We start from the raw sequence: 22,642 nt of genomic DNA on the forward strand, positions 1-22,642 counted from the left end.
CACACAGAGGAGCTGTCCGTGGTCCCGCACGGGGCTGCCTTCAGATAGAAATACATCACATGGAACAAGACACACGCCTCTCTGACGTGTAGAGTCATCATGAGGTCACGCGGTTGTTTGGTTCACAAATACCTTATTGATATGAACGCAGGTATCATCATCATCATCATCATCATCATCATCATCATCATCATCTTCATCATATTCAAATGAAGGAACTTGACTGTGTGTTTTTTGTTTTTTTACTCATCTCCTTTGTTGTTGACATCAAACGTGATGTGTACGCTTTGAAAAAAAGCATTTTTGGTGGTTGATTATTGACCTGTCACCTGTTGTTTCTTTTGTACATTCAAGTCCACGCGCGTCACTCACTTTTGATTGATTCACTTTTGATTGAAAGGTTGTTGTTCATCATTGGGTTTGATATTTCATACGCAAATCAATTGAATTAACATGTGTCTTCATCATCTGATACGGGGAATGCAGTGGTATCACTGATACAGTGATACCACTGGATATCACTGTAATATTAGCATGTAGCCTACTTTATTGGATATGAATACAACATTAGCATTTAGCATACTCCACCGGCTATGAATGCAACGTTACCAAGATGGCGGCGTGCATGCATCGCGAAGCCCGCTGTCTCTCCAGAGTTTGCGAATTAGTGGCTATTTGCTTGTTTATTTCAAGTATTCTCGCTAAAAACAGTTTCGCGTCCATATCGTACAGCCGACGACAACTTCTGGACATCGGCTCCGGCATTCCAGACATCTTTTATCGACGCAATACCCTGAGATTAGAGCAGAACAGCGGGACCAGCTGACTCCGCTACACCGACCGGGATGGAAAACCCAGCCGAGGGAGCCGAGGTGGGCTGAGAGCTCGGCTCAAGATAACATCCACATCGACTCTCACTACCTCGTCTTTTCTCCTCACCGATGTTCCTTCCCTGGATGAGACAAGATGGATGAACTGCGGCTGCAGTTCTCACGGAAACCTGGCCCAACAGCGAGGGACCCGACAACGCTACCGAGCCAGCAGGGCGCTACGTCCTCCGAGCAGACAGAACAGCGGGGGGGGGGGGGGGACTCCGGGTCAGACCAGAGGTGGAGGTTTGTGCATCGATGTGAACAAGACGTGGTCATAATGCACATATCCTTAGGTTTTTCTTTGAATACTACTGTTAATACACTGTACGTACTGTACATACCTGTTTATACTGTTCATACGGCGTTCCATATTGCACTAATACTGATCATATACTGCACTACCTGTAAATACTGTTCATTGCACTTTCTGCTATTTTGCACTTCTGGTTCGACGCTAACTGCATTTCGTTGTCTCTGTACTTGTACTCTGCACAATGACAATAAAGTTGAATCTAATCTAAACTAATATTTATTCTGCTATTTACTCTAATGTTACTGTTCATACATATATACTGCTTATACTGCATTGTCCATACAGCTCATATGCTGCTTACACTGTTCATACTGCATTTGATTGATTCTGCTAATAATGTTACTACTAATTCATATACTGTTAACACTGCACTACTTATACTATACTGCACTACTATATTGTGCATATACTGAACTACCTGTATATATTGTTCACACTGCACTTTTCTGCTTTTCTGGTTAGACGCTAACTGCATTTCGGCATGTCTCTGTACTTGTACTCTGCACAATGACAATAAAGTTGAATCTAATCTAATCTAACCAAAACAAAAGTGTTTGTGTTACTATGTAAGGTAAAATGCAAAGTGTTTTGTGTTTCTTTTGTATTTTACCCAATAAGGAAGTGCTTTCAGGGAAGTCCTTTTAAGGAAGTTTCTCTGTCCCTCAACTCTCAGTGTTACATAAAAGACATAATAATACATTCGAACCGTATAACAACAAAGCAATCAGGCTTCTAAATCCATCAAGACAAGAATCCAGTCAATCACTCTGGGATCACCTTGTTGTTCTGAACCATTCTTATCATGCTCATACTTGATTATGGACACAAGGGTACTTCTTGTTGGGGATTCCCACCACCTGACCTACTTCACCCCGTAGGCCTTACACAATAACCCCTTTTATGCAGTGGTAAAACTTTGTATCCTCTGTCTATCTATCTATCTATCTATCTATCTATCTATCTATCTATCTGTCTGTCTGTCTGTCTGTCTGTCTGTCTGTCTGTCTGTCTGTCTGTCTGTCTGTCTCTCTCTGTCTGTCTGTCCACCTGTCCACCTGTCTGTCTGCGTGTCTGTCTGTCTGTCTCTCTCTCTCTCTCAGCCTGTCCTCTGATTTCTACCTCCACCAGCCTCTCCTGCTCAATAGTCTTAAATGGCTCTCACACACACACACACACACACACACACACACACACACACAGGAGCTGTCCGTGGTCCCGCACGGGGCTGCGTTCAGATAGAAATACATCACATGGAACAAGACACACGCCTCTCTGACGTGTAGAGTCATCATGAGGTCACGCGGTTGTTTGGTTCACAAATACCTTATTGATATGAACGCAGGTATCATCATCATCATCATCATCATCATCATCATATTAAAATGAAGGAACTTGACTGTGTGTTTTTTGTTTTTTTACTCATCTCCTTTGATGATTAGTCCACGCGCGTCACTCACTTTTGATTGATTACCTTTTGATTGAAAAGTTGTTGTTCATCATTGGGTTTGATATTTCATACGCAAATCAATTGAATTATATATCATATCAGGTTGTTGTAAAAACGTGGATTCTGACACGTCTGACCGGCCGGTGTAACGGTACCCGCGGGGACCCCGTGAGCGGAAGGCTGCCGGTTCGAACCCCGCCTCCGCCCCGGACATTTTTGAAGTCTTTCGGGGGGATTATTTATGTCACCTGTTATTGGTTTTGTACATTTAAGTCCACGCGTGTCGTGCTTTGCGTGTGGCACTCTGCGCTTGACTCCTTTTGTCATTTTGACATTTTGACATATCAATAAAATAGCTACAAGTAACAAGTTGTTTGTCTTCTCCTTCAATAAACGAACGAAACGCTCTGACCGGACTGTGTGTCGACCAGATTCAGATTGAAGTCAAAAGGCAAGCGATTGAATGTTTTCATGATAATGCTTAAAAACCTACCGCTAAGAGTCATAGTCTGATATTGAATTACTAGCTTTTTTGAATCATCTCATTCAGAATGAACATTTATCTTTGGTAATCATTCAACTTTTGATTCAGAAGTTGTTGTTGTTGTTGTTGTTGCTGCTGTTGTTCATAATTGGATTTGATCTGAATTCCGACACGCCTGACCGGCCGGTGTAACGGTACCCGCGGGGACCCCGTGAGCGGAAGGCTGCCGGTTCGAACCCCGCCTCCGCCCCGGACATTTTTGAAGTCTTTTGGGGGGATTATTTATGTCACCTGTTATTGGTTTTGTACATTTAAATGTACAAATTGTGTCGTGTCGTGCTTTGCGTGTGGCACTCACTCTGCGCTTGACTCCTTTTTCTTTTGATTGAAAGGTTGTTCATAATTGTATTTGATCGGTTGTTTCCTTATTTTGATAGGAATTGATTTGTCATTCGATTGTGTTAAAGACATCTTTTCTTGAGAATTTTGACATATGTTTTGCTTTTTAGAGGTATTTTCCAAAATCTTCTTTTTCCATCGCTATTAGTCATTCAACCGGCCGGAATGTTGTTTCACATCCTTAGTCGGATGTGTTTTTAACCGAGCTGTGCCGACCGGCCGGTCTAGCGGTACCCACGGGGACCCCGTGAGCGGAAGGCTGCGGGTTCGAACCCCGCCTCCGCCCCCGAAGTTTTTGAAGTCCCTCTCTGTCCGGAGGAGGTCGAGCGCGCGCGCCTCTCATTTGGAGACCCCGATGAGTGCGCGTGCGGATTTGAATCTCGTTCTAGAAAAACCTCCGACGGGGCGACCGACTCCCCCGCTCGAGGGCGGCCACTTTGTTGATCTTTTTCAGCCGTGGGTCGTGAGCGGATCGGTGGTGCGAGGGGATGAGACGGACCCCCCGAGAGCGGAAGGGGGGCCGGTTCGAATCCGACAACGGGCGGACAGGGATTGAGCGGGGGGGCTCCGACGGGCGGCCGTCTTGACTCCCCCAGTTACGCCGTCTCATCATTAAACGATTCCACTACCGATCGCCATGGTGGGGGACGGAGGGGGGGGGGGGTGGGCACTATGCTACCCTTTAGGGTGACTCTTTTTTGCCCCCCCCCATGGCACTGGGAGGGAGGGAGGGAGGGAGGGAGGGAGGGAGGGATAGAGGGAGGGAAAACCTGTGACCCCTGCCCCGCCCCTCAGGGAGGAAGAGGGGGGAGGGAGGGAGGGAGGGAGGGAGGGAGGGAGAATGAGGGAGGGAGGGAGGGAGGATGACCTATGACCCCTGCCCCGCCCCTCAGGGAGGGAGGGAGGGAGGGAGGGAGGGAGGGAGAATGAGAATGACCTTTGACCCCTGAATGACAATGACCTTTGACCCCTGAATGACAATGACCTTTGACCCCTGAATGACGATGACCTTTGACCCCCTGAATGACGATGACCCCTGACCCCTTTCCCCCTCTCTCACACACACAGACACACACACACAGACACACACACACACACACACACACACACACACACACAGAGGAGCTGTCCGTGGTCCCGCACGGGGCTGCCTTCAGATAGAAATACATCACATGGAACAAGACACACGCCTCTCTGACGTGTAGAGTCATCATGAGGTCACGCGGTTGTTTGGTTCACAAATACCTTATTGATATGAACGCAGGTATCATCATCATCATCATCATCATCATCATCATCATCATCATCATCATCTTCATCATATTCAAATGAAGGAACTTGACTGTGTGTTTTTTGTTTTTTTACTCATCTCCTTTGTTGTTGACATCAAACGTGATGTGTACGCTTTGAAAAAAAGCATTTTTGGTGGTTGATTATTGACCTGTCACCTGTTGTTTCTTTTGTACATTCAAGTCCACGCGCGTCACTCACTTTTGATTGATTCACTTTTGATTGAAAGGTTGTTGTTCATCATTGGGTTTGATATTTCATACGCAAATCAATTGAATTAACATGTGTCTTCATCATCTGATACGGGGAATGCAGTGGTATCACTGATACAGTGATACCACTGGATATCACTGTAATATTAGCATGTAGCCTACTTTATTGGATATGAATACAACATTAGCATTTAGCATACTCCACCGGCTATGAATGCAACGTTACCAAGATGGCGGCGTGCATGCATCGCGAAGCCCGCTGTCTCTCCAGAGTTTGCGAATTAGTGGCTATTTGCTTGTTTATTTCAAGTATTCTCGCTAAAAACAGTTTCGCGTCCATATCGTACAGCCGACGACAACTTCTGGACATCGGCTCCGGCATTCCAGACATCTTTTATCGACGCAATACCCTGAGATTAGAGCAGAACAGCGGGACCAGCTGACTCCGCTACACCGACCGGGATGGAAAACCCAGCCGAGGGAGCCGAGGTGGGCTGAGAGCTCGGCTCAAGATAACATCCACATCGACTCTCACTACCTCGTCTTTTCTCCTCACCGATGTTCCTTCCCTGGATGAGACAAGATGGATGAACTGCGGCTGCGGATCCGCCCCGTCTGTGTCTGTGTCTGTGTCTGTGTCTGTGTCTGTGTCTGTGTCTGTGTCTGTGTATGTGTGTGTGTCTGTGTGTGTGTGTGTGTGTGTGTGTGTGTGTGTGTGTGTGTGTGTGTGTGTGTGTGTGTGTGTGTGTGTGTGTGTGTGTGTGGTGTGGTGTGGTGTGGTGGGGTGGGCACTCTCTCAATAACCTTTCTTTCCTCAATTCCTCATCAATCTGGCCTGAGATCAGCTGATGGGGCTACACAACCCAATAGCAATCAAATATACCAGACTGAGAAATACATTGACTACAAACATGCCTGTGATTGGCTTGAATAATGAATTCTTATCATAATGCACCTCAGTGATCGTTTGGCAACATGTATTTATTCCTCATTCAGGCTGAATGGATGTCACCTCATTGGGAGATGCTGTGAAGCGTTGGCCTCAGCTCTCAGCTCAGACTCCTGCCACCTGAGAGAGCTGGACCTCAGTAATAATGATCTAGGTGACGGGGGGGTGAAGCTGCTCTGTGCTGGACTGGGGAGTCTACACTGTCAACTACAGACACTGAGGTGAGGTCTCAGACTATTCTTTTTGTCAGACACATCATTCCTAAGTGTCGGTTACATTTTAATTCGATGGAATCAATGATACTTGCACAGAAAGGCTCAATAATTGAGACAGACAAAGGATATTATCATCCAATCAATTACTATATAATGTGTGTGTGTGTGTGTGTGTGTGTGTGTGTGTGTGTGGTGGGAGGGGGGCTGCTCTGTCTTCAATATCTGAATATGTTTGTCCTCCTCAATAGCTATCAAATACATGATACCAGACGTAGAAATCTAGTGACTACAAATGTATCCATGGTTAATTGCTCCCCTGTTGAGAGGAACTATTAGATTAGATTAGATTAGATTCAACTTTATTGTCATTGTGCAGAGTACAAGTACAGAGACAACGAAATGCAGTTAGCCTCTAACCAGAAGTGCAAAATAGCAGAAAGTGCAATGAACAGTATTTACAGGTAGTGCAATAAATGATCAGTAGTAGTGCAGTATAATATAGTAATATAAGCAGTATAATATAGCAGTATGTGAGTAGCAGTAGCATTATAGCAGAATAAATAGTTACAGTATGAGCAGTGTAGCAGCATATGAGCTGTATGGGTAATGCAGTCTAGCAGTATATATGTATTAACAGTAACATGAGGTAGATGCAGAATAAATATAAATATGGAATGCCGTATAAACAGTATAAACAAGTATGTACAGTAGTATTAAAGAAAATATAGGATATGTGCATTATGTGCATTATGAACAGTATGGACAGGTATGTACAGAAGAGCAGTGGTATTGAGTAAGAGAAGGGGAGGGGAGTATAGTGCAATAGTGCAATTGTCCGGGTGGGGGGGGGGGGGGGGGGTGGGGGTTGCGGGGGTAGTAGGTTGTCAGGTAGGTGTAGTGTTCGAGTTCAGCAGGGTGACAGCCGCAGGGAAGAAGCTGCCTCTGAACCTACTGGTTCGGGTGCGGAGAGACGGGAGTGGGGTGAAAAGTCTATGGTTGGGGTGAGAGATGTCCTTGACGATGCTGCGTGCCTTACGCAGGCATCGTTTGCCCTGGACAGCCTCGATGGAGGGGAGTGAGGAACCGGTGATGCGTTGGGCAGTTTTCACCACCCTCTGCAGTGCTTTCCGGTCCGATGCCGAGCAGTTGCCATACCATACTGTGACACAGTAGGTAAGGATACTCTCGATGGTGCAGCGGTAGAAGTTCACCAGGATCTGAGGAGATAGATGGACCTTCTTTAGTCTCCTCAGGAAGAAGAGACGCTGGTGAGCCTTCTTTATCAGGGTGGAGGTGTTGAGGGTCCAGGAGAGGTCCTCAGAGATGTGGACACCCAGAAACTTGAAGCTGGTGACTCGCTCCACCTCAGTCCCGTTGATGAGGATGGGGGTGTGTGCGCCAGCTTTAGACTTCCTGAAGTCCACAATGAGTTCTTTGGTCTTCTTGGTGTTGAGAGCCAGGTTATTGTCGTTGCACCACACTGTTAGGTGCTGGACCTCCTCCCTGTAGGCCGACTCATCGTTGTTGCTGATGAGACCGATCACCGTTGTGTCGTCTGCAAACTTAACAATGGTGTTTGAGCCATGTACAGGTGTGCAGTCGTAGGTGAAGAGGGAGTAAAGGAGGGGGCTCAGCACACAGCCTTGTGGAACGCCGGTGTTCAGGGTGAGGGTTGAGGAGGTGTGGTTGTGAAGCCTAACAGACTGCGGCCTGTTGGTCAAGAAGTCTAGAATCCAGTTGCAGAGGGAGGGGTTGATGCCCAGTTGCCTGAGTTTGGAGATCAGTTTGGAGGGGATGATGGTGTTGAATGCTGAGCTGAAGTCAATAAACAGCATTCTCACATAAGAGTTAGTCTTGTCGAGGTGGGACAGGGCGGAGTGAAGTGCCGTTGAAATGGCATCCTCTGTACTCCTGTTCTGCCGGTAGGCGAATTGAAAGGGGTCCAGTGTGGGTGGTAGGCAGGTCTTGAGTTGAGCTAAGACCAGCCTCTCGAAGCACTTCATGATGATGGGCGTGAGTGCCACTGGTCGGAAGTCATTTAAGCTCGTTGCAGTGGAGTGTTTTGGCACCGGCACGATGGAGGTGGTTTTGAAGCACGCGGGGACAGCTGCTTGGGCTAGGGACAGGTTGAATATGTCAGTCCAAACCTTAGTCAGCTGCACAGCGCAGGCCCTGAGGACGCGTCCGGGGATCCCATCAGGACCAGCAGCCTTGCGTGCGTTAGTCCTGCTCAGTGCCGCACACACGTCGGTGGGGGATAGAGTGAGGGGCTGGTGATCCGCAGGGAGCACAGCCTTGGTGGCCACCTCCTTGTTGTCCCTGTCAAAGCGGCCGTAGAAGTGGTTCAGCTCATCAGGGAGGGAGGCGTCAACGGAGAGGGGTGAGGTGTTAGATGGTTTGTAGTCAGTGATGGCCTGGATGCCCTGCCACATGCGTCGGGGGTCAGAGTTGTTTCTGAAGTGATCCTCTATCCTCAGCTTGTGGTTGTGCTTGGCCTTTTTGATGCCCCTCTGCAGATTAGCCCTGGATGAGCTGTAGGCCCGAGCATCCCCTGATCTGAAGGCAATGTCGCGTGCCCTCAGCAGGAGTCGGACCTCACTGTTCATCCATGGCTTCTGATTAGGGAAAGTGGTGATCCGCTTGAGTGTGGTGACACTGCTGATGTTGGAATTGATGTAGTCCAACACAGATGAGGCATATGAATTAATGTCCGTGTGGGAGTCATGGGTGGCCTGAGTGGCAAACACACCCCAGTCAGTGTTTCCAAAACGCTGCTGGAGCACTGAGTCAGCTCCCTCTGGCCAGACCTTGACTGTCCTCACTGTAGGTTTCACTCGTTTGATGAGTGCTGAGTACTTGGGCAGTAGGAACAATGAGAGGTGGTCTGATTGACCTAGGTGGGGGAGGGGAACGGCTTTGTACGCATCAGCCATGCTGGTGTATACTTGGTCCAATGTCCTGTCTCCTCTGGTGGGGCAAGAGACATTTCGGTGGAATTTGGGCAGTACAGTCTTTAAGTTGGAGTGATTGAAGTCACCCGCGACAATGAAGGCTGCCTCGGGATGCAGAGTCTGTTGTTTGCTAATGGCAGCATACAGTTCTTTCATAGCAATCTTAGCATTAGCATCCGGGGGGATATAGGCTGCCGTGATAACAGTAGACGTGAACTCTCTGGGCAGATAGAAAGGTCTACACTTAACCATGAGAAACTCCAGGTTAGCTGAGCAGTGACTCTCGGTGATGGTAGTGTCCGTGCACCACGTCTTGTTCACATAAATGCACAAACCTCCACCTCTGGTCTTACCGGAGTCGCCTGCTGTTCTGTCTGCTCGGAGAACGCAGCGCCCTGCTAGCTCGATAGCGTTGTCGGGAACCTCGCTGTTGAGCCAGGTTTCAGTGAAAACCATGATGTTACAGTCCATAATCCATTTGTGGGTGGTGATCCGCAGCCGCAGTTCATCCATCTTGTTTGCCAGGGAACGAACATTTGCAAGGAAAAGGCTAGGTAGTGAGAGTCGGTGTGGAGTTAGCTTTAGCCTAGCTCTCAGCCCACCTCGGCTCCCTCGCCTGTGTTTTCGTTTCCGAGCCGGTCTGGGGCCTCTTCCGGTCGGTGTAGCGGAGTTAGCTGGACCCGCTGTTTTGCTAATCTCGGGTATATCGTCGATAAAGATGACTGGAGTGCCGGAACCGATGTCCAGAAGTTCTTGTCGGCTGTACGATATGAACGCTAAACTGTTTTTAGCGAGAACTATAACTCTCACTCATAAATTCTTGTGCCACAGTGATCGTTTGGCTTCATGTATTTATTTGTTGTCAGACACATCAGTCCTAAGTGTATTACATTGTCAATGATACTTGCACTGCAAATATCAATGATGGAGACAGAACATTTACATGATCTTCCAATCATTTCCTAAACTGTTCACTGTGACAACACTAGTCCTACCACTTTATTTGTATTCCACGTTTTTCATTTGTCAGCTCCCAGACCATCATCCCGTGCGTGCATTTATTTTACCATGATGAGCGGTCTTCATAATTTAAAAAAAATCGATGAAGGATACTGTCTTACCTTTCTTAGATAATATGTTTTTGAGAAACCATTTCAGAGGGACAGCAACACATTCACAGTTCAATAACAAGAGGCCGACCTTTAGGTCAGGATGGCCTTGCAGCTGACTCAGCACATCCCCACCAACAGATATAACCCAGGGGACAGATTTAACCGCTGTCAACCTGACTGGCTGTCTTGATTCGTACCATTACTACATAAAATCATAAACGAGTACAATACTGATCATAAAGGAATCAATGAACAGTGCATGACTGAACAAAATATAATCATCATGACATGGTCATACTGATTTAAAATAGATGGTTGTTTGGCTGTATTGATTATAATAATATCATAAATGACAGATGAGAAATCTGTCTCCCCTCACACTATCAAGGAGGGAGCATGGGAATAAGGCACACAATGCAACAATCATGTATTGTACAGCTTCTAATCACATCATCTTCTGCTCTATTTATCATCAAAGGCAGAATTTCAAACAGTGTGTGTGTGGGGGGGGGGGCACTCTCTGAATACCGTTACTCTCCTCAATTCCTGAACTATCTGGCCTTAGATGAGCTGATGTGGCTCCACAATACTGCACTAACCCAATAGCTAGCAAATATACCACACTTAGAAATACAATGACTACAAACCTGCCTGTGATTGGCTTGAATCATAAATTCTTATCATAATGCACCACAGTGATCGTTTGGCTGCATGTATTTATTTGTACTCCTCATTCAGGCTGAATGGATGTGACCTCACAGAGAGATCCTGTGAAGCGTTGGCCTCAACTCTCAGCTCAGACTCCTGCCACCTGAGAGAGCTGGACCTCAGTAATAATGATCTAGGTGACGGGGGGGTGAAGCTGCTTTCTGCTGGACTGGGGAGTCCACACTGTAAACTACAGACACTGAGGTGAGGTCTGGGACTATTCTTGTTGTCAGACACATCATTCCTAAGTGTCTGTTACATTATCATTCTATTGAATCAATAATACTTGCACAGAAAGGCTCAATAATTGAGACAGACAAAGGACATTCCAATCAATTACTATAGTGTTTGTATGTGTGCGTGTGTGCATGTGTGTGTGTGTGTGTGTGTGTGTGTGTGTGCGCTCTGTCTTCACTCTCTGAATATGTTGCCCTGCTCAAATCTTGGTCCACCTGGCCTTAGATCAGCTCATTGGACTACACGATTCTGCACTAACCCAATAGCTAGCAAATACATGATACCAGACGTAGAAATCCAGTGACTACAAATGTATCCATGGTTGCTTGCTCCCCTGTTGAGAGCAACTATAAGTTTCACTCATGAATTCTTGCACCACATAATCGTGTAGCTACATGTATTTATTTGTATTCCTCATTGATATGTGGCCTTTCAACTGGCAAATAAAGAGGATTTAAAGCTGCACATGTACATTAGAGAGGAATAATCAGATTCTTGATATCTGATGGAGTGACACTATTTCCCCAGGTTGTCAGGCTGTGGAGTCCCAGAGGAAGGCTGTGTTTCTCTGGCTTCAGCTCTGAGGTCTAAGCCCTCCCACCTGAGAGAGCTGGACCTCAGCTACAATCACCCAGGAGACTCAGGACTGGCGCTGCTCTCTGCTGTACAGAAAGATCCACTCTGTAAACTACAGACACTGAGGTAAAGGCTGAATATGTGGCTGGACGTATCAATGAGATTAATGCACAGTATCTAATTTCCACATGATTGTGAGTGTGTCATTCAACCACTGTGGGTTCTTCTGTGGTTGATATAGTGTGGACCATGGTGGAGAGTGCATGCTCAAACCTGGGCTGATCAAATGTAAGTCACCAACGCTGTAGAGAATAGGACTGTGATATTACTCAAGAACCAGGTTACAGCAAAATTCAAACAGAGCACCAGTATTGTATGTTACATCCTAATGGTCCCTCCTAAAGACCTCTTCACCCTGTACATCTTTCATTGTAATTTCTGTAAATGTAAATGTATTCATATGTAAATCTAAAATATTAGTAAATGTGAATTAGTTGTATCCCTTGTAAAAAAAATTAAATTAATAAGTAATATTTTGGGAAAAAAATAATGTTATCATAACAGGATGACATTGTGAATATTATATTTTATTCAATTATATTGATTTGATGATTATTTTTGCCCTCTCAATCAGATGCCTGTGAGCTCACACTGGACCCAAACACAGCATACAGAGTCCTCTCTCTGTCTGAGGAGAACAGAAAGTTGACACTGGGGAGAGAGAAGCAGCCGTATCCTGATCACCCAGAGAGATTTGACTACTGGGACCAGGTGCTGTGCAGAGAGGGTCTGACTGGGCGCTGTTACTGGGAGGTAGAGAGGAGTGGGAGAGAGGCTTATATAGCAGTGACATATAAAGGAATTAGCAGGAGAGGAGAGAGTTATGACTGTGTGTTGGGATACAATGACAAGTCCTGGAGTCTGTTCTTCTCTGGTAACAGTTACTCCGCCTGGCACAATTATAAGAGGACTGTCATATCTGTCCCCTCCTCTGGCTCCCACAGAGTAGGAGTGTATCTGGACTGGCCGGCCGGCACTCTGTCCTTCTACAGCGTCTCCTCTGACACACGGACCCTCCTGCACACATTCCACTCCACATTCATTGAGCCCCTCTACCCAGGGTTTGGGCTTTGGAGCGATGGCTGTTCAGTGACCCTGTGTAAACTAGTCTCAGGGAGATCACACTGAACACCAAAGGCTCAAAGATGATGGATCAGAACATGATGCAGTTGGATAGTGGTGTGTTTTCACTGAGATGTTGGATGTACAGATGTTCCCTCTCCCAGTGTGTAAGGTGTAGTGTATAGTGTGTAGGGTGTAGTGTATATATATATTAGTATATATATATTATTAAATTAAATGCTTCTGATAGTGAAATAGACTGTAATTGAGTGACAAAAAACAGAAGCTTACATGTTTTTTAGTTTTTTTTATGGAGATGCAACTGACAGTGAAACAATCCAGATGAATGATTAGATGATCAAATCAGACTGATGATGAACTCTGAGAATAACACAGGAGAGAGTGTCTGTATGTATATAAGAGTTGGTTAGATTGTGTGTTTGAGTTGTGATGCTGGATTACGTTGCTGTGTGTAAGGTAGCAGGGAGTGGATGTGAAGACAGCTCTCCTTCTCTGTCAGTAGAACATGGACAGTGTCTTTGGAACATCCTAATCTACACAGTGTGTAATTGATTCCTATGCAAATCAGAGACCCTATGAAAACAAAGATAATTATTCCGAAATGACATGAACTATTATCCTTGCATTAAGATGGACTCAATTCAACATATTGAGTGATTTGTTGATGACATTTTTGCATTTTAGCTAATTTTAAGAGTCATAACAAAAGGTCTGAATACTTTTGTACATGAGGTATTTCTGTATTTCAGTTGTAATAAATGTACTGAAATTTCAAAAATCGTGTTTTCGCTTTGTCATTCTGGGGTATTGTGTGTGGATTGATGGCAAATTCTTTTAATTGAATCCATTTCAAATTTACTCTATAACACAAGAAAATGTGTAAAAAGTGAAGGGGTCTGAATACCTTCAGAAGGCGCTGTACATGTTCTGAACTTCACTTTCCATGCATTCCTTCCTTTTTATATAGTAATCATCTAGTACAGTAATATCTATGCATCATGTGACATTGTGAGGGGCAGCCAAGGTGCAGGCTGCTTTTCCCCTCTCTGTCTGTGGGCTGTGGGAGGCATGGCTCTCATGAGAAGACTTCACCTGTCCCCTGCAGTACTGCTCCCGGCCATGGGAGGCATGGCTCTCATGAGAAGACTTCACCTGTCCCCTGCAGTACCGCTCCCTGCCATGGGAGGCATGGCTCTCATGAGAAGACTTCACCTGTCCCCTGCAGTACTGCTCCCGGCCATGGGAGGCATGGCTCTCATGAGAAGACTTCACCTGTCCCCTGCAGTACCGCTCCCTGCCATGGGAGGCATGGCTCTCATGAGAAGACTTCACCTGTCCTCTGCAGTACCGCTCCCTGCCATGGGAGGCGTGGCTCTCATGAGAAGACTTCACCTGTCCCCTGCAGTACCGCTCCCTGCCATGGGAGGCGTGGCTCTCATGAGAAGACTTCACCTGTCCCCTGCAGTACCGCTCCCTGCCATGGGAGGCGTGGCTCTCATGAGAAGACTTCACCTGTCCCCTGCAGTACCGCTCCCTGCCATGGGAGGCATGGCTCTCATGAGAAGACTTCACCTGTCCCCTGCAGTACCGCTCCCTGCCATGGGAGGCATGGCTCTCATGAGAAGACTTCACCTGTCCCCTGCAGTACCTCTGACCCCCAGAACCCAGACCTCCAGACCCCCAGACCTCTAGCCCTCAGACCTCTAGCCCTCAGATGGGGGCACCACCTGGTGGTCATTTACTAGTATTACAACAACAGAGAGATTAGAATCCAGCCAGTTAGCAATAAGCACTGAATCCTAAAAACCCAGAAATTGAACCTGAAATATTCTTTATAACATAACAGATCTTTTATAATGGAACAGTGTAATAGAACATCAGTGTAATAGAACATCAGTGTAATAGAACAGTGTAATAGAACATCAGTGTATTAGAACATTAGTGTAATAGAACATTAGTGTAATAGAACATCAGTGTAATAGAACATCAGTGTAATAGAACATCAGTGTAATAGAACAGTGTAATAGAACAGTGTAATAGAACATCAGTGTAATATAACATTAGTGTAATAGAACATCAGTGTAATAGAACATCAGTGTAATAGAACATCAGTGTAATAGAACAGTGTAATAGAACAATGTAATGGAACGTTAGTGTAATAGAACATCAGTGTAATAGAACATCAGTGTAATAGAACATCAGTGTAATAGAACAGTGTAATAGAACATCAGTGTAATAGAACATTAGTGTAATAGAACATCAGTATAATAGAACATTAGTATAATAGAACATTAGTGTAATAGAACAGTGTAATAGAACAGTGTAATAGAACATTAGTGTAATAGAACATCAGTGTAATAGAACATTAGTATAATAGAACATTAGTGTAATAGAACAGTGTAATAGAACAGTGTAATAGAACATTAGTGTAATAGAACATTAGTGTAATAGAACATCAGTGTAATATAACATTAGTGTAATAGAACATCAGTGTAATAGAACATTAGTATAATAGAACATTAGTGTAATAGAACAGTGTAATAGAACAGTGTAATAGAACATCAGTGTAATTGAACATTAGTGTAATAGAACATCAGTGTAATAGAACAGTGTAATAGAACATTTATGTAATAGAACATTAGTGTAATAGAACATCAGTGTAATATAATCTTAGTATAATAGAAAATTAGTATAATAGAACATCAGTGGAAACCAAAGGGGACCTTTTCTTTCCAGTGTTAACACTTCACTTAGCAACGTTATGACAACCCAAATGTGCAGACAGGCCTAGGAGACGAGTTAACCTTGACCCTAACCCTGACTCTAACCCTGACCCTGACTCTGACCCTAACCCTAACCCTAACCCTAACTCTGACCCTGAACCTGACTCTGACCCTAACCCTGACTCTAACCCTGACCCTGACCCTAACCCTAAACCCTGACTCTAACCCTAACCCTAGGGGATGAGTTAACTTTAACCCTAACCCTAAACCCTGACCCTAACCCTAGGGCTAGTAGAACCATGTAGTTTGGCTCTTCAAACCCACCTCCTCGTTGCTAGGCAACCCCCCCCCTTTTCCCTCCACCGTTCGTATTTTACGACATTTTTTAGAAAAAAATGTTTTATGAAACTCCTTCAAACCACACAATCTCCCCACCCCCTCGTTGCTAGGTAACCCACCATATCCCGTCCCTTTCCGACATTTTCTTTTCCTTTACGACATTCCCTCAAACACACCAACCTCCCTTATTTTACGACATTTACTATTATTATTATTATTATTATTATTATTATTATTATTATTATATCTTTACGACATTTACTTCTTCTTTACGAGAGAAGGGGAGACAGACACCATGGAAACCACCACCACCACCGACACCGGCGGCTCCTCTGGTACTCGTAGCGGGTCCTCTGGGACCGTCTCCCCCGGTGGTACCGTCTCCTCTACCGGCTCTGAGGCTAATGCTAACGGGGCTAACTAACGAAGCTAACGAATTTACCTACCGAGTGCAGTGTTGACGGGGTGATAAAGGCTAATGCTAACTGGCTCTAACGAACTGACCGTGTGTGTGTGTGTGTGTGTGTGGAAACGCGTCGTGTCATCATTACTCGACATTCCCTCAAACCCACCCCCTCGTTGCTAGGCAACCCCCCCCCTTTCCCTCCACCGTTCGTATTTGTTTTGAAAAAATATTTTTACGACAGTCCTTCAAACCACACACACACTCTCCCCACCCCCTCGTTGCTAGGTAACCCACCATATCCCGTCCCTTTCCGACATTTTCTTTTCCTTTACGACATTCCCTCAAACCCACCAACTGTTCCTCGTTGCTAGACAACCCCACCCCTCCCTCATTTTACGATATCTTTTTATTATTATTATTATTATTATTATATCTTTACGACATTTACTTCTTCTTTGCGAGAGAAGGGGAGACAGACACCATGGAAACCACCGACACCGGCGGCTCCTCTGGTACTCGTAGCGGGTCCTCTGGGACCGTCTCCCCCGGTGGTACCGTCTCCTCTACCGGCTCCTTCGGCGGCTCTGGGACCGTCTCCTCCGGCGGCTCTGGGACCGGCTCCTCCGGCGGCTCTGGGACCGTCTCCCCCGGTGGTACCGTCTCCTCTACCGGCTCCTCCGGCGGCTCTGGGACCGGCTCCTCCGGCGGCTCTGGGACTGTGTCCTCCGGCGGCTCTGGGACCGTCTCCGGCGGCTCCTCCGGCGGCTCTGGGACCGGCTCCTCCGGCGGCTCTGGGACCGGCTCCTCCGGCTCCTCCTCTGGTACCGGTACCCGGACCTCGTTTCTGACCCGGGCCACGACGCTCAACCTCCACACCGGGAACCTCGTCAACCGGAGCCGGCTGAAGAAGAAGTGTCCGTCGTCCCCGAGTGAGGAGGTAAGAAGGGCGGGGGGGGGGGTCGGGAGGCTAGAGGCTAATGCTAACGAAGCTAACGAATTTACCTACCGAGTGCAGTGTTGACGGGGTGCTAAAGGCGAATGCTAACTGGCTCTAACGAACTGACCGTGTGTGTGTGTGTGTGTGTATTATGAATGTGATTAAATAAATACTAAATATGTCGTTTTATTGTCATTTTCTGTCTGTCTGTCTGACCTGTTGTTGCCCTCCAGCGCCAGGATTGTATCCGCGCCATGCTGTCTCTGACCTGTCTGTCTCTCCATCTGACCTGTCTGTCTGTTGTTGCCGTAGCTCCAGGACTGTATCCGCGCCACGCTGAGTGACTGGTCCTCCGAGACGCCGTCGGCCGGGGAGAAGGTGAGACTCATCCCTCTCTTCTCTCTCTCCTTTCCTGTCTCTCTCTTCCTTCCCTCCTTTCTTGTCTTCCTTACCTCCCTCCCTCCTGTCTCTCTCTCTCCTTCCTTCTCTCCTTCCCTTCCCTCCTTTCTTGTTTCCTGTCTTCTTTCCTTACTGTCGGCGGAGGAGAAGGTGAGACTCATCCCTCTCTTCCCTCCCTCCTTTCCTTCGTCTCTCTCTGGATGCTCCACACGCACACCCACATACAGGCACACTCACGCGCCCAGAGGCGTCAATGTTTAGTGAGTCAAGTGGCAACGTGTGTGTGTGTGTGTGTGGGTGCTCCTGAGAGAGGGAGACACACACACTCACACAGACACACCCGTGTTTAGTGAGTCAAGTGACAACTTCATATTTATATTTATTCTGCTATCTACCTCATGTTACTGAGATAGATAGATAGAAACTTTATTTATCCCAGGGGGAAATTCAGGTTCCAAGTAGCGTACAGACATAGGGGTATCACACATAACATACACATACAACATTAGCAGTATTTTATACAGGCGAGGTGCAGTTGTAAATGTCTTTGCAGTTAGGTGAGGTGCTAAAAGGTAAGGTGCAATTATAGCATTAAATACTAAAAACTAAATACGGGCTACATAAATATGGACTATTTTTAAAGTGCATTTAGTCCCGGCTGGTGGAGGGAGGTAGGGGCTCTGTATGAGACCTAGCATAGCTAGTAAACATTGTAGATAATGAGGTGAAACAGTGACATGATACATGATGGTGATGTGATACAGAGGGTGGAGGTTATGCAGAGAAGTCCATCTCTTTGCCCTTGATTGACATGTTGTAGAGTTGTATGGCTCTGGGGACAAATGATTTAGTAAGTCTGTCAGTTTTGCTTGTCAGTGCTCGTAGCCTCCAGCTGATCAAGCTCTTCTGCTGGATGATGGTGTGGTACAGTGGGTGACCTTCATTGTCCATGATGGTGAGCAGTTTGCTCAGAGTTCTTTTTTCCATTACTGAAGTCATGCTCTCCTGTTAATACACATATATACTGCTAGACTGCATTACCCATACAGCTCATATGCTGCTACACTGTTCATACTGGAACTATTTATTCTGCTATAATGCTATAATGCTACTGCTAATTCATATACTGCACTACTTACTGCTCATATATTGCACTACCTGTAAATACTGTTCATTGCACTTTCTGCTATTTTGCACTTCTGGTTAGACGCTAACTGCATTTCGTTGTCTCTGTACTTGTACTCTGCACAATGACAATAAAGTTGAATCTAATCTAAAACGTGTGTGTGGGTGGGTGCTCCTGAGACAGGGAGAGAGAGAGGGAGACACACACACAGGCAGGGAGACGGGGGGGAGGCAGAGAGGGGGGGGGGTTAAACAGGGAGGGAGGTTCTGCTGAGGTCAGCTAATCTCTCTCTCTGGTTCGACTAGTCTGGTCTGTCTCTAACCTGTCTCTCTCTCTCTAACCTGTCTGTCTGTCCAGGAGTCAGACGTCCTGGACTGCTCCCCCCCCCCAGGCACGCCTGTCTGTCTTTCTGTAATCTGTCTGTCCTGAACCTGTTTGTCTCTCAGACCTGTCTGTCTCTCCAGGAGTCTGACGTCCTGGACTGTTCCGGCCATCACGCCTGTCTGTCTCTCTCTATAACCTTTCTGTCTGTTTACCTGTCTCTCTCTCTCTCTCTAACCTGTCTGTCTCTCCAGGAGTCTGACGTCCTGGACTGCTCCACCCCCCAGGCGGCCGAGACCACCATCACACCGGAGGAGAGGGAGGAGCTGAAGGTGTCTGGTACGCTACGACAAGCTAACGCAGGCTAACGCTACGCTAATGCAGGCTAAGGCAGGCTCACGCAGGCTAACGCAGGCTAACACATGATACCGCCACCACATGCTGCCGCACGCTAACACACACCACGATAACACATGCTAATAAATGCTAGTGCATGCTAACACCGGCTCACACGCACCACGATAACACACGCTAACCCAGGGCTAACAAACGATACCAGCCCATGATTACACACGACGCGACCACACGTTAACCCAGGCTAACGTTGTCGTTGCAGTCAAGCTGTTCCTGTGCGAGTCGGACCAGTCGTGCATCAGACAGGCTGTCGACCTGGGTGAGTCCTGCCTGCCTGCCTGTCTCTCCCCTCCACAGCCTGTCTCACCCTCACCCTGGCGACCAGGAGGACAACATCCCCCCCCCCACACCCAGACCCTCTCGGACCTCTAACCTGTCTCCCTCCCCCCCAACAGCCTGTCTTACTCTCGCCCTCTCCCAACTCGACTCGGTCATCCTGGCGCCCCCTCCCGGCCCCCCGGGGGACGACCACGCCCCCCAGACCCTCTCGGACCTGCGGCCGGCGTGGGTTGTCTTGGAAACGCTGGTGGCGTCCGGGAAGGTGGTCGCCATCGGGACGTCGGACCTGGACAAGGGCCTCCTGGAGGAGCTGCACAACTGGGCCCAGGTGGGTGTCTGTCTGTCTTTCTCTGGCCTGTCTGTTTGTCCTGGGCTGGGGGGGGAGGGTGGGCGTCTGTCCCTGACCTGTGTCCTGTGTCAACCTGGCGTCCTGGGGGGGGGGGGGGGGGGGTGGTTCTGTCTGTCTAACCTGGACAAGGGCCTCCTGGAGGAGCTGCACGACTGGGCCCAGGTGGGTGTCTGTCTCTGACCTGTCTGTCTGTCCTGGACAAGGGCCTCCTGGAGGAGCACTACGACTGGGCCCAGGTGGGTGTCTGTCTGTCTGTCCTGGGCTGGGGGTATCTGTCTCTCTCTCCATGTCCAAGGTGAAACCCCACCAGTAACCAGGTCAACCTGAGGGCGTACGTCAACTGTCTGTCTCTCTCTGTCCCAACCAAGCAGTTAACAGTGTCTCTCTCTCTCTCTCTCTTCCGTATTCAAGGTGAAGCCCACCAGTAACCAGGTCAACCTGGCATCCTGTTGTGTGATGCCCCCCGATCTGACAGCGTACGCCAAGCAGGCGGGGGTCCAGCTACTGACCCACAACGACCCCAAAGGTGGGTGTCTGTCTGTGTGTCTCTCTCTGACCTGTCTATCCCCCCTCTAACCTAACCTCCCTCTCCATCTGAGCTGTCTGTCTCTCTCCCTCTAACCTGTCTGTCTCTCTGTCGTCTTCCAGAGCTCATCACGTCGGCGGGCTTCCAGGAGGCGCTCCGTGAGAGCGCGGCATTAGCGACGGCGTCCCACGGCGACACCGACCGTGATGACCGTGGTGACGCGGCGTCGGCGTGGCGCCTCCGCTGGGTCCTGCGCTACGCCATCATCGTCAAGAGCCGCGGCATCATCAAGGCCAAGGGCTACCTGGTCCACGCCACCCGGGTAGCATAGCATAGTCTGGTGTAGTCGAGGATAGCCTAGTGTAGTGTAGCCTTAGCGTAGCATAGCCTGGTGCGGCCTAGCCTTAGCGTAGCATCGTGTAGCCTTGGTTAGCCTGGTTAGCGTATGCCGGACGACACCTAGGTTCAGTTGAAAGGCTTAGCTACGGGTTTAGCCACGCTAGGGTTAGCTCATAGCGGCTAACGTGAACCAGACGTTGGTTGGGGCCTGCTGTTAGCGCTGATGTTGAAGTGCCTGTCTGCCTGTCTGTCAGAGTACACTAGCTAGCGACTAGGTGGCTAAAACATGCTAGGTAGCAGCTAGGTGGCTACTCACACCCACACACATTTGATTGAATTGATGACTAATAAAATAATTCATGGATTAAAAAAAAACAGATGATGTCGTTTTGGTTATTTCATTAAAAAGGGAGGGAGGGGGAGGCGTCTGGTTGATTCCCTGTAGGGCGTCTGTGACCCCCCCACTACCCCCCTGTACCAACCCTAACCCTAGAGACCTCTTCACCCCCACTAAACCTAACCCTAACTCCCTATCAGCTCGTGAGGACAGTTAGGGGTTAGGTTTAGGGTTAACCGTTGCCGAGAAAAAGTCAAGCGGGAAAAGATTTTGATTTTTTAAATGATGGGTATGTCACACACATGTTTTCTGTTTTGGGTTAGGGTTAACCCTAGTACAGGGGGGTGGTGGGGGTGAAGAGGTCTCTAGGGTTAGGGTTAGTACAGGGGGGTGGTGGGGGTGAAGAGGTCTCTAGGGTTAGGGTTAGTACAGGGGGGTGGTGGGGGTGAAGAGGTCTCTAGGGTTAGGGTTAGTACAGGGGGGTGGTGGTGGTGAAGAGGTCTCTAGGGTTAGGGTTAGTACAGGGGGGTGGTGGGGCTGAAGAGGTCTCTAGGGTTAGGGTTAGTGCAGGGGGGTCATCAATTCAATCAAATGTGTGTGTGTGGGTGTGTGTAGCCACCTAGCTGCTACCTAGCGTACTCTGACTGACAGACAGACAGACACAGACAGACATACAGACAGGCACTTCAACATCAGCGCTAACAGCAGGCCCCAACCAACCAACCAATGTCTGGTTCACGTTAGCCGCTATGAGCTAACCCTAGCGTACCTAACCTAACCCTAAACGTGGCTAAACCCAAGCGCCGTCCGGCAAACGCTAACCAGGCTAAACAAGGCTACACGATGCTACGCTAAGGCTACACTACACTAGGCTAGCCTCGACTACACCAGACTATGCTACGCTACGCTACCCGGGTGGCGTGGACCAGGTAGCCCTTGGCCTTGATGATGCCGCGGCTCTTGACGATGATGGTGTAGCGCAGGACCCAGCGGAGGCGCCAGGCCGACGCCGCGTCACCGCGGTTACGGTCGCCGCGGTCATCACGGAGCGCCTCCTGGAAGCCCGCCGACGTGATGAGCTCTGGAAGACGACAGAGAGACAGGTCAAAGACAGACAGACAGCTCAGAGGGAGAGGGGGGGAGGGAGAGAGAGAGACAGGTTAGAGGGGAGACAGACAGGTCAGAGAGAGAGAGACAGCGCCTCCTGGAAGCCCGCCGCCGAGATGAGCTCTGGAAGGA

General features: G+C 47.9%; 3 protein-coding genes and 1 pseudogene across 4 annotated transcripts in view; 2 read left to right on the top strand and 2 right to left on the bottom strand.

Annotated features, from left to right (window-relative positions):
- LOC310823692 (glutamate--cysteine ligase regulatory subunit-like) overlaps positions 1-22,642 on the bottom strand; it is a 119,912-nt pseudogene that overhangs the window by 81,585 nt on the left and 15,685 nt on the right. The gene's annotated exons all lie outside the window — the stretch shown is intronic.
- The window catches only part of LOC310823935 (uncharacterized protein), a 106,626-nt gene that overhangs the window by 80,329 nt on the left and 3,655 nt on the right, over positions 1-22,642 (bottom strand). The window lies entirely within an intron of this gene.
- On the top strand, positions 10,528-13,538 carry LOC310823588 (stonustoxin subunit beta-like; the record flags this gene model as incomplete). Its single annotated transcript, XM_083696475.1, has 5 exons — positions 10,528-10,535; positions 10,983-11,156; positions 11,718-11,891; positions 12,007-12,053; positions 12,400-13,538. The coding sequence occupies 5 exons, from the start codon at positions 10,528-10,530 to the stop codon at positions 12,951-12,953; spliced, it is 957 nt and encodes a 318-aa protein (XP_083552601.1). The 3' UTR covers positions 12,954-13,538.
- Positions 17,107-21,351, top strand: LOC310823590 (glutamate--cysteine ligase regulatory subunit-like; the record flags this gene model as incomplete). The annotated part of the gene is made up of 7 exons (XM_083696477.1): positions 17,107-17,313; positions 17,626-17,691; positions 19,414-19,498; positions 19,776-19,832; positions 19,969-20,180; positions 20,613-20,727; positions 20,850-21,351. Coding segments are annotated over 7 exons (951 nt in total), but the record flags the coding sequence as incomplete, so codon positions are not given.

The sequence above is a fragment of the Argentina silus genome, assembly GCF_951799395.1.
Source record: "Argentina silus genome assembly, chromosome: Y".
Taxonomy (NCBI): domain Eukaryota; kingdom Metazoa; phylum Chordata; class Actinopteri; order Argentiniformes; family Argentinidae; genus Argentina; species Argentina silus.